At 36.3% G+C, this 12,500-nt stretch overlaps 2 protein-coding genes across 3 annotated transcripts in view; one reads left to right on the forward strand and one right to left on the reverse strand.

The window, feature by feature from the left end:
* The window catches only part of LOC115413278 (activin receptor type-1), a 21,044-nt gene extending 18,187 nt beyond the window's left edge, over positions 1 to 2,857 (reverse strand). The window contains 1 exon segment of the mRNA XM_075353452.1: positions 2,691 to 2,857. The gene's annotated coding sequence lies outside the window, so the exon portion shown is untranslated.
* A 1,526-nt stretch (positions 2,858 to 4,383) lies between these two features.
* The window catches only part of otomp (otolith matrix protein), a 16,262-nt gene continuing 8,145 nt past the window's right edge, over positions 4,384 to 12,500 (forward strand). The window contains exons 1-6 of one of the 2 annotated variants that reach the window (XM_030126020.1): positions 4,384 to 4,605; positions 4,705 to 4,903; positions 5,035 to 5,171; positions 6,221 to 6,323; positions 9,709 to 9,894; positions 12,430 to 12,500. The exon at positions 12,430 to 12,500 is cut by the window's right edge and continues 104 nt beyond it. In XM_030126020.1, the coding sequence (XP_029981880.1) occupies positions 4,813 to 4,903; positions 5,035 to 5,171; positions 6,221 to 6,323; positions 9,709 to 9,894; positions 12,430 to 12,500 (588 nt within the window). In that variant the 5' untranslated portion in view covers positions 4,384 to 4,605; positions 4,705 to 4,812. Of the gene's footprint in view, positions 4,606 to 4,679; positions 4,904 to 5,034; positions 5,172 to 6,220; positions 6,324 to 9,708; positions 9,895 to 12,429 lie in introns of those variants that run through there. The other variant, XM_030126019.1, reaches the window with a different exon arrangement.

The following is a 12,500-nucleotide window of genomic DNA, read 5'->3' on the forward strand; positions in this document are numbered from 1 at the left end:
CACACACATATATATATATATGTATATATATATATATATATATATATATATATACACACTGAACAAAAATATAAACGTACGACTTTTGTTTTTGCTCCCATTTGTCATGACCTGAACGCAAAGATCTAAAACTTTTTCTATATACACAAAAGGCCTATTTCTCTCAAATATTGTTCATAAATTTGTCTAAATCTGTGTTAGTGAGCACTTCTCCTTTGTCCTTTGCTGAGATGATCCATCCACCTCACAGGTGTGGCATATCAAGATCCTGATTAGACAGCAGGATTATTGCACAGGTGTGACTTAGGCTGGCCACAATAAAAGGCCACTCTAAAATGTGCACTTTTACTGTATTGGGTGGTCCAGGGGGGTCAGAAAACCAGTCAGTATTTGGTGTGACCACCATTTTCCTCGCACAGTCTTCTTCATGAATTCTCTGAAACAGCTTTGGAGATGGCTTGTGGTAGAGAAATGAACATTCAGTTCACAGGCAAAAGCTCTGGTGGAGATTCCTGAAGTCAGCATGCCAAATGCATATTCCCTCAAAACTTGTGACATCTGTGGTATTGTGCAGTGTGATAAAACTGCACATTTTAGAGTGGCCTTTTATTGTGGCCAGCCTAAGGCACACCTGTGCAAAAATCATGCTGTCTAATCAGCATCTTGATATGCCACACCTGTGAGGTGGATGGATTATCTCAGCAAAGAAGAAGTGTTCACTCACACAAATTTAGACAGATTTGTGAACAATATTTGAGAGAAATAAACCTTGTGTGTACACAGAAAAAGTTTTAGATCTTTGAGTTCAGCTCATGAAAAATGGGAGCAAAAACAAAAGTCGTGCATTTATATTTTTGTTCAGTATATATATATATATATATATATATATATATATATATATATATATATATATATATATATAGAGAGAGAGAGAGAGAGAGATGTAACGATATAAAAATTCCATATTATGGTTATTGTGACCAAAATTATCACGGTAATCATTATTATTGCGGTATTATCACTGAAATAATTTAACCAAGTTTAATTTTGAAAAACAAACAAACAAATAAAATAACACCCACAATGTACTTTCTGTTGGCAGAAACATTAAAATGTTAACATGAAACATCAACATACAAATGTGCATTAAAGATGGCACCTTATGGCCATAAGAGGTAACTGCACTTTGTGCAAACTGTAGATAAGAACCAAGAATACTTTAAAATTTTTAGATTAAGACTTTTAGATTTAAGAATTGGTACAGAAAGGACACTTTTACTGTTTCATGTCCCTTATCTTGAAATCCAATGTGCATATAAAAGCAGCAAAGACTTTGTCCTTTTAGTGGGAGGAAAAAAATCTCCAGAGCACTGTCTGTGCGGGTGCCTTCTGCCATGTTTTCAGAGGCCAAACATTGCAAACCATGCATGTGTGCTTGAAGTGCTGCTGCTTTTCCAGGAAGTGAACAGTATCACCGTTTTCAAAGTGCAGTAATTAAACAAGGTTTTAATGATAATTATAAGAATTTGAAACAATAATACTAACCGTCGTGAATTTTACCGCAGTTCATCATTATACCAGTAATTGTTACATCCCTAATATATACACACATATACATAGTACACACACACATATACATACATACACACACACACACACACACACGTGTGTGTATGTAGTATGTATATGTGTGTATATATTAGGGATGTAACAATTACTGGTATAATGATGAACTTTTTTTTTTACACATATACATATTAAAACACCCTATTAAAACAAACAATTTGTACAATATGTACTAGAGAAAAGAGAACAGAAATGATTGATTAAGGAAACTACATCCGTTGACAAACATTAGTATATTATTCAGTGGCAGCTTTTCTATAGAGGGCGCTAGAGCACTGCCCCACCTGTCTAACATGAAGAAGAAGACAATAGGAATCATCTAAAAATAATTTTACAACCACATTAATATTTAAATAACGAGCTAATCCTGATACAGCCCGTGAGTACCATCTGCACTCAAGCGTAGTTTAAAAATGTTTTAGTTGTTTAGTGAGCAAAAGACCCCCCTTCCTATACAAAAGATAGAAGAGCCTTGGGGTCCAAAAAATTGCACCTAAGCACCACCCACAGGAGTAAACGTCACATCCTAAAAAAAAAAAAAAAATCAAAAACTGGCTTGTATACTGCACCCCATCAAAAAATAATTTCATCACCCCCATACTACTGTTGCACTGTATTACATATTAATATGAATTATATACAATGGACATATTCTGATGTTTTTCATTTATAACCAAGACACCCGTTACTAATTTCCGTGTCGGCTGTCATTAAAGTTGAGCTGATTAATAAAATATTGCTACACATTTTGCTAGCAAGCCAGCGTCTTCAGCTTCAATGACAACGGCTTTGGGTTTGTTCATGAGGGTGCGAACCTACTAGCGCCTTATACTTCGGAAAGCTCATAGACCAGGGGTTTTCAGATCTGCTGACGTTAACAGGACGCATACAAGTGCTTATACTGACCGTCTACGAGCGCCTCGGAGGCGCCAATCAGTCAGACTGCTGCCCGTCTCGATACTGGTGCTGTTAGCTTTAAAAGCTAAGCTAGCTGTAGAATACAAAGCGCCCCCCGATAGCATTACGAGGGCTTCCTCGCAGAGAGACATAAAAGCCGAACGTACCTGGCACACTCCAACTTTAACTTCTAACTCATTCTGTCATATGTCCACAGCCGCACATTACGTTGAAATGATCTTAGTTACTGCTATTTACGATGTAATAAGCCGAAAACAGGACCGCAGCCCAACCCACCCACTGGCTGTTTTCCCTTCCAGCTACATATGACGTCACCCAAACATTGTCATCAAGATGCATTGTGGGGCAGGGTAGTCCTCCAACTGATTCCAGCAGGAATACCGTAGAAGTCAGTATAACCATAGTACGCATTAATAAGCACGACACCTCATATGCGTAATGTAGAAAATTTAAAAAATAAAAGACAGAGCAAAGAAGATGAACATACTTTCAATTTAATTTTAAAAATACTGAGATAGCATGCAATTTTAATACATATTTTATTGTTATGTATATTTCTTTCACTTATCACATTCAGAATATTTGTCTAGTACATAGTGTTCAAATTTCTCTCTCTCTCTCTCTCTCTCTCTCTCTCTCTCTCTCTCTCTCTCTCTATATATATATATATATATATATATATATATACGGTATATCAACATTGGTGATGTCAACCTAGAGTCAAATCTTCACATCAACGTCATTTTAATCTTCAATCCAACTGCAACATTTGTCCAGTGATAGAGGCCATCATCTTTCCACTCTACATTCAGATGACAATCTCTAAATAAAGAGCAGACATTTGTAGCAGTCTGAACTAGAGCTGAGATGATTTATTTACACAGATAGATTTGAATCGAAGCTTTGTTTCCTTAATTTCACTGCAGAACATTGGTTCCACTGTTGTGTTTTACATGAATGATTATTGTGACACATGTGACACCAGGATCAACACAAACAACATGGAGTGTAGCTCAGAAGAGACAAGGGCAAAAAGGCAGAACATGTCTATGTGTTCACTTTTCTTCATTGGAACCATCCCTTACTCCTTTAAACTTTTAAGATTTAACACAAACATTTAAAAATATTTGTCTTTATTTTTTCAGTTGTATGTTAGTTCCATTCAGTTGTTAGCAAGTTAGTAAGTTGGATCCAAATGTGTTGAAAACTGCAGTGCACATATTTTATTAGTTATCAATTGACTTGTTTGTTGTTGTTTATAGATATTTTTTTATATTGTTTTTATTCTTGTTGTTATTTCTATATAGATGTTTTTATATATATCCTTTTACTTTAATACATTTTGTGGTTCTTGTTTCAGCTGGTTCTGGAATAAAGGACAAGTTGTTTGTCATTTTCAGACATGTCTGTTTCACATTTTTACTATTTTCGCATATTCAAATGATTGTTTAATTGAACTAAATAACTCAATAGATGAATCATTTTCAAAAATAATAGATAGCTTTAGTTTGAATGTTTTTTTCTCTGAAAGTCCTCTGAGCTCCCTTGTTCCATTTGAGGATCAGATGCCTCGACCCACATTGGATTGATTTAAGTCTCTGTTGGCTCTGAAGCAGTAGAATTACAAAATGCCACTGAGTTTACTTGTGTGTGTGTGTGTGTGTGTGTGTGTGTGTGTCTGTGTGTGTGTGTGCGCGCGCGCAAATAGAGAGAAAAGGGAGCATCGTGTCACGTAGCCGATATATTTTCCCTCCACTGGGTTGTGGCCATGAACAATAGCCAGTGCTGTTTGTTCTTCTTACCTGGGGCTTTAGTCTCCAGTGAGTCGGAGCTAGACCCAGCCAGTATCTGTTCTCCATGAACACAGCTCCGGTACAGAGACACATTGTCCATGGCTTTTTTAATTAAAGACCCACAGGTCGATGTTGTGTGCCAGGTGACCTGAACTACTCCAAGCCTACATGTGTCTCCTTGCTGTCCTCTCCAGTGGGGATAAGTCTCAGTGAATAATTGGAGGGGAAATGCTATACCGCTATCATGAGATGGAGGAAGGATTATCTGGTGAGGACTTGGACTTAAGAGGCGGGGAAGACGGAGTAGAGTAATGCTGTCCGGCCCTCCTGCCTCATTCTTCCACCTTTTTTCCTCTCTGTGTTTCAGGAGCAGGTTATAAAGACAGGGTGGGAGTGTCTGTGATTTTTTTCCCCTGATCCTCCTCTCCAGTGCATTAGAGCGACCATCCCAAGAAGGTTTCCAAACAGAACCACCATGGAGCATCTAGAGAGAAGACTGCCTCTAGCTCTCCTCCTGCTTCTGCCTGTTCTATCTGTCAGATGTCTCACCAGTCAAAAAACCACAGGTAATTGGCTCATCAACCAAAAATACTCTTTACACCAGGGTGAGGTGCCTGTACAGTGTCAACTCTTCTACAGGGAGATTTGCATTTAATTCTGACTTACTCAGAAAAGTTTTTTTTGCTGTTTTGTTCAGTTTCCTGGTGTGTGGTGTCTGATGCTGAGGAGCAGAAGTGTCTGGATCTTGCTTCCAATGCCACAGCCAGAAATATTAGGGGAACGTTGCAGTGTGTGCGTGGCTTTAACACCAGGGACTGCATGGAAAAAATAAAGGTATCTGAGGAAACACTGAAGGGGCATCGGACTCTCCAGCTTGATTTGATCATTTTGTCCATTACAGAACTTGAGAAAATGAGAGTTTGGGGGGATAATAGGAAGAAAGCTGAACAGTCTATGACCCTAAATCTTCTGTAGTACTCGAAAATGATTTGATGTTACATTTCTATTGTATCTACTTCTAGTCACATTCACTGAAATACGTATTTTTTGAAGGTCAGAAAGATTCTTCAGTTTCATGGAATAGTAGTATCTCTGTAATGTTGCGTTTTTTTTTTTTAGAGTAAATAAAGTTAACAAAAACTTGGACCATCTTGAGAGGTGAAAAAGTGATTTCTATAACTGAAAGAAAAAATACAAGAAAAACTAAATTAAAAACTGCAGTTAACAGTACAATTGGAATTGTTGCTATGAAATAAGATGACTTTAGTAGTGAATTTTAATCACTAACATCATCTGATCTAAATGTTTTCATAAATTCATGGCAAAATACAGACATTATTTTTGAAATAAGCAATTATTTATGATGTGAGTGATTAATATTCAAACATGATTAAGACATAAGCGGCTGATGACCATAACTATAATAATAAACCTTTCCCATCTTTTATAAATAAAATCAGTAAATAAGTACAAAATAAAATAAAATCAGTAACAGAAAAAACTCAACTGAAACTAAAACACTGTATGCACTTGTAAAACTCAAACAAAACTTAACCACTTGAGACCAGTAATTGACAGTTCTGTTTTCTTTTTACATTAAATAATTGTCTGGATTGGAATAATCCAGGCAACTTGCATGATGCAAGTTTCTTCAGATCCATTTTTTTTTTTTTAAATGTCCTTTGCAGTGGAAAGCCCCCCCCCCCCCCCCCTTTTTTTTTTTTAAGTTAAGCTGTGTGTGTGTGTCCACTGCAGAGGACTAAAATGTATTGCTAGGCCTCAGGAGGTTACTGACCAAAAATGAAAATTCTAAACTACAATAACTGCTCTGTGTCATCTTCAACCCAACATCCAACACTGAGTGTTTTTTTTTTTCTTCTCAGAATGGGACAGTGGATGCATGCTCCATGTTTGCAGATGACATCTATGCTGCCGGCCTCTGCCAAGGGCTGGATGTGGCTGCTGGAGAATCCCACAATGGTGTGGGTAAGTCACCAGTTTGAGTTGTGTAAATACAATGCACCGGGAATCAGCTAAGATAAAGAGGTGGGAAGTATGCAAGTAGAAAATTCATTAATCTTGTTGGTCAAGAGATGCCAAAACTTTCCAACCAGAGACCCACAGAGAAATCTAATGTTGCCCCAGGACCAAAAGTTACTTAAGTACATCATGACATTTACATATTTTTGATATTCTGCTGATTCTACTGTTATAAAATATGTGCACTTTGCTGCCTCATCTACAATAAGAACAAGATCAGGGAGGGAATGTTGGAAATGTCATTACAATTATAATAGAACAATTATAATTGTAGAGATGAATTAACATATCATAGCACTGGCATGTATATCCAGTTTGGAAAAAGCAGCTGCATTTAACCCTCAAAGACCCAAATATCCACTGGTAACCAAAAACATCTACTGATCTAAAATGTAAAAATGTAATGTATGTAATGTAAAATGTAATTTAAAATGTAAAACCTGTTGATCCACTAATTCTATCAATACATGTAAATAATTGGCGTAAAATGCAGTTTGTCATCTTTTCATGGTCAGCAAATATGACCCATTTATTTTTTTAGTTTTATTACCTCCGCCAAGGAATGGCAGAGGTTATGTTTTCATCAGGGTTTGTCTGTTTGTCTGCCTGTCTGTCCATTAGCAAGATAACTCAAAAAGTTATGGACGGATTTGGATGAAATTTTCAGGAAATGTTGATACTGGAAGAACGAAGAAATGATTACATTTTGGTGGTGATGGGGGGAGGGGGGGGTTGGATGGGTTTTAATGAAATTTTCAGGAAATGGTGATACTGCCACAAGGAACAAATGATAAAATTTTGGTGGTGATGCGGGGGGGACTGATCTGCCTTGGTGGAGGTCTGTCCCATTGAGATTAAAAATATAATATATATAATATAAAAAGCATACATGAAAACATACATGATATGCAATGAACAATAAAATGGAATAACAATTATTCAACCATAAGGGGCTCTCATAAAACAGTGACATTCCACCTTCATTGCATTCTCCATGATACTTTTAAAATCATTAACAGAGATGAATGTAATTTAAGACATTTTTGAAGATTATTCCATGACTGTGGTGCATGGTAGGAAAATGCCGTTTTCCCATAGTCTGTCAGAACTCGGGGACAGCTAAGAACAACCACTTGGAGGCTCGTAGATGGTAACTATGACAGCTAACAAAGGGTGCCAAGGTATTCAGGCACCCAGGAGAGCTTTATAGATGAACATATACCAGTGTCATTGTCTACAAATAGTTAATTATGTCCAACCCACTAAATCGTAGAGAATGCAGAGGTGAAGGAGAGATTTTGCTTTTGAAATTAAATGTAAAGAAGCCTGATCCACTGAACCAAGGCTCCTTAAAGTGGTGGTTGCTGCATGCCTGTTCAGTATATCACCATAATCAGGCACAAACAGAAAGGTGGCTTCCACAGGTTTGCTGTTTGCGGAGAAAGTGAAATAGGATTTATTTCTAAAAGGCAAGGCAAGGCAAATTTATTTGTATAGTACAATTCATACACAGGGCAATTCACAGTGCATTACAAAAATGAAAAAAAAAAGCCAATCTTCAATTTGAGTTTCTTAACTAGATTAGAAATATGAACTTTAAATGAGAGCTGTTCATCAATCCATATTCCCAAGTACTTATAGGAGGACACCCTTTCATTCAAAATCAGTTTGGGCATTCAGAGGCTCCTTGGTGAATGTCGAAACACCATCATCTTCTCCAACATTGATTCACCAGTAAAAATCATGCAGTGGATGGAGACACTTGTTTTTACATCCAGTTATTGATGTCCTTATTGTACATCTACAAGACCAGTAACTTAAATATGGGAAAAAAATATATAGAGAGAATGTTATAATAAATAGAGAGAAAAATTAATTTGGGAACTGGAATAAAAGTAGCACTGGGTCTTTATGGGTTGAATAGAGGTAGCAGGTATCAGTACCTTAGTATTTATTCTTGTCTTTAACTCTACATTTTAGCACAAATTTCCCTAGTTTTCACTTAAGTTTAATAGTCAAGCGCATACTTTTGTTTTAGTGCATTTGAGGAGAAATATTGAATATTTCCATTTGGAATCATTCCTCATCTTACTAACATCAAGGCTTAAATGGATGGGACCACATACCAAAAAGGCAATCCATTAAAGTATCCACTGTAACAAAATGAAAATGATTTATAACAAATAACAAGACCTGACAAGAAACAGACATGAGAGAAAAACTATTGCAATTACAATATTTGGAGTTCTGTTGCTCTTGTTGCTGCTGTTATATGTGTTTTCTTTATATTTGACAAACTTTTGAATTTACCTGATGTTTAAGGTTCAATATGTAGGACACTTGTGTGTTTAAGTGAAGTCAGTGGAGTTTAGTCATTTGTTAATGTAAGCGAACTCCATTTCTAAGCTGGTGTTACACATAGATGCTGATGTAAAGGAACAGCAGAGATGCACAAGGATTTCAACAGAAAAATGAACCAAGTCTTCTGCATAGAAATCATTGTAGATATTAGAAATAATATGTATGTATAATAATATTGGACATTAGTTAACAAATGTGGTTTACTAACATAAAAAAAGATCCAGCTCACTGGAAAACATAAACTCTTAAACTTTACACTAGTGCGTTGACCCGTGGAGATCCACGGGTTCTAGATGTGGTAGATTATATGCTGTTGTGTATTTGTGCATGCTGTACCGCATTTGCCCAGCAGTCACCGCCAAAGTGTTCTGGGCATATCAACATGATTGTAAGGCTATTGTATTCCAGAATTACTAATACATTGGTCCTATGAACTTGCTGTTTTCGATACTGTCTTCCTTGACCAAAAATCCATTAGTATGCTAAACTGCAGCAGTCAGCTTTTTCCATATTTTGTGTGATTTCTGAGACACACACACGCATGGGAGCACACAGAGGCCACTTGGTTTTTATAATAAGCACACAAGCATATGTGGCATATATATATATATATATATATATATATATATATATATATATATATATATATATATATATGTGTGTGTGTGTGTATATATGTATGTGTGTGTGTGTGTATGTGTATATATATTATATATATATATACACACACACTTAAAGTACTTTTGTACTGCATTAAAGAAGCTGAATCAGAATCAGAGTTATTTGTACTTCTTTTTTGTATACTTTGTACTTGTGTAAGTTTGTACTTGTGCCACCTCTGTATAACCTGCTAGAGTCAGTCCCAGGCATAGATGTACTATGTACTGTTGCTTTATATCTGTACTTTTCTCCCTGTTTTGTCTTTGTCTTTGCTTTATCCTTCTTTTCTTCTTTCTAACCCTTTCTCCAGATGGTATCGGTTACTATGTGGTGGCCATGGCTCGTCGCTCCTCATCAGACCTGTCCCTTCTGGAGATGCATGAGCGCAGTTCCTGCCATCCTGGTATACGGACCACAGTGGGGTGGACCGTTCCAATTGGCTATCTCGTTAACACCTCTCAAATCAGTGTGGGGGAACAGTGCAACTTCCCCAGAGGTGAGACAGAGCTGGACAAGGCGGAAAACTATCTAGAATGGGGTGTAAGTGATCAGTGGAAGGAATGTGAGAGTTTCAGGGAAAGCAGTGATGTGGAATGGAGAGGTGAAGGGATGGAGTAAGGTGGAGGAAATAGCCAGTCAGATAACAGTGGACCTGTGTCTCTAAGTGGGAGGTAGGAGGTGGGGGGTGGGGGGTGGGGGGTTGATGATGAACAGTGGACCACAGCGAAAGACTGTCATACCTACAATTAAACAGCAAAATTGCATTGTATTTGCAGTTGAATTCTTATGTTGTTATATATTTTTGGCAATTTGATGTTTTTTTTCTCTTTTCTTCCTCTTCCATCTAAAATGAGTCTTACTTTGTTTGCAGAAAGCCTTTAATGATCATTTAAAGCAGGGGTGTCAAATTTACGGCCTGCGGGCAAAAACTGGCCCACCGAAGGATCCAGCCCTACCCTCAGGATGAATTTGCAAATATCAAAGGTGTCAAACTCATGTTAATTCAGGGGCCATATACAGCCCCTAGTTTGATCTCAAGTGGGTTGGACCAGTAAAAATACACTGTTGCACATAAAGAAGGAATAATTTCATTTTCAGACACATTCCACTTTTTATTCATATTTAATCACTTTTGACCTGTCGCAATGATTACATACTGCTCCCAGTTACACTTTATCTATTAATAATAAATCACATTGTCACAATCATTTCATGAGAAGAGGTAAAAAATATTTGTGCCGAACTTCATGGGCAACAGTGCAGATATTTTTGTAGTATCGATGTCCTGTGAGAATCATATATCTCATTAAAAGTGAACTTTTCATGAGGTCCAAGAAACTTTTAAACATGGTGTCAGTACTTTAACCTACAAATCCAAAAAGGGTTTTAAAGAGTTTATTTAGCTTAAAGCAGAGGGAATGTTCTCAGTCAATAAAGGAACATTTAATCCTTCATCTCAAAATTTTATCCTTGGGTTAATGTGAAAAAAAATTAAATTATGTTATGAAAATATTTACATTTACAAACTTTCCTTTCACACAGAAAATTTAATAGCCTGAATTGTCTTGAGAAAAATATTTTAACAACATTCTGCCTGCCAAAATGTTTTGTGTATTTGAAGATCCACTGTGATCTGTAAGTTGTAATGCAGATGTGTAAATTGAGACATAATATTGTTAAAATTGTGTGTAATTTTCTGGAGGTACATGGTGTTCAGGTTATTCAGATTTTATTGTGAAAGGATAGGTTTTAAATGTAAACGTTTTCATCATGTATTTTTACTTTTTTGGCCTAAAAGAGAACTAAAATGGAAAAATATAGAGTTCTCATTATTTATATGTTATTGTTATTATCTTACTGGTCCGGCCTGTTTGAGATAAAATTAGGCTGAATGTGGAACCTGAACAAGATTCAGTATGGAAGATTTATGTACTCTTATGTAGCTTCTGTTGAAGTTTCTGTTTGGAGCAGGTGTTTTATACATTAGCTAAAAGCTTTTCCAAGCTCATTAGCTCATTAGCTAATTGTTGCTTGAACTGTGGTGAAGTTAGAGACAAGCATTGAAAAATACAGAAGTGTGGCTAAAGTATAGAGAATACAGTGAGTTGATTGCTAAGAAATTGAGTTAGTTAGCCTCAGAAAATAACCCCAGCACAAATGTCAAACAGAACACAAAATAGCACAATTGAATCTTTCCTGTTGTACCCCAGTACTATGTACAGTATTGTACAGAAAGTTTTCTTAGAGTAAGTTCTTTAGCAAGTTTTTTAGAGTATATATACTAACCTTAATGTCAGCCTGGTTACCAACCCACCTGTGTTGGTCTGTCTGTTTTTTTGTGTTCTTGTGCAGTATGTAAAGCTGCTGAATACTTCAATTTCCCTTGGGATTAATAAAGTATCTATCTATCTATCTATCTATCTATCTATCTATCTATCTATCTATCTATCTATCTATCTATCTATCTATCTATCTATCTATCTATCTATCTATCTATCTATCTATCTATCTATCTATCTATCTATCTATCTATCTATCTATCTATCTATCTATCTATCTATCTATAAGGTAAAACAAACATTCAGTGGAATATTCATTCATTCATTCATTCATTCATATATCATTTAATGTTTTTATTTATTTATTTATTTATTTATTTTATATGTCTGTCTGAAACCACCATGATGTAAAGACTACACATTGTATGAAGTTGACAAAATGTTAAAAGATCAATATCTAAGATTTGCTTTGCGTGTTTACTTGCTTACTCTGGTTGGATTCTCCACAAAGTCCTTCCATTTTTGCCTGAGTTCTTCAGTGCATCGTGTACAACACTGGGTACTGTGAGCTTATAAATGTATGTATCTAACAACAAAACTCAACAAATGACTGTCTCCAAAAGAGACTTCACATAAATGCAGAAGAAATCTTGCAAATCTTATGTATTGAAGCTTCAATATCATTATATATGTGACTGTAGAATAACCTGGTTCTGGTTCTCTAATCTCTTTCTCTTTTCATTTTACACCAGCTGTGGGGAACTTCTTTGGTTACAGCTGTGTTCCAGGCATCAAAGACCCCCTGCATGACCCCCGAGGCAAC

Source organism: Sphaeramia orbicularis, chromosome 22, assembly GCF_902148855.1.
Source record: "Sphaeramia orbicularis chromosome 22, fSphaOr1.1, whole genome shotgun sequence".
Taxonomy (NCBI): domain Eukaryota; kingdom Metazoa; phylum Chordata; class Actinopteri; order Kurtiformes; family Apogonidae; genus Sphaeramia; species Sphaeramia orbicularis.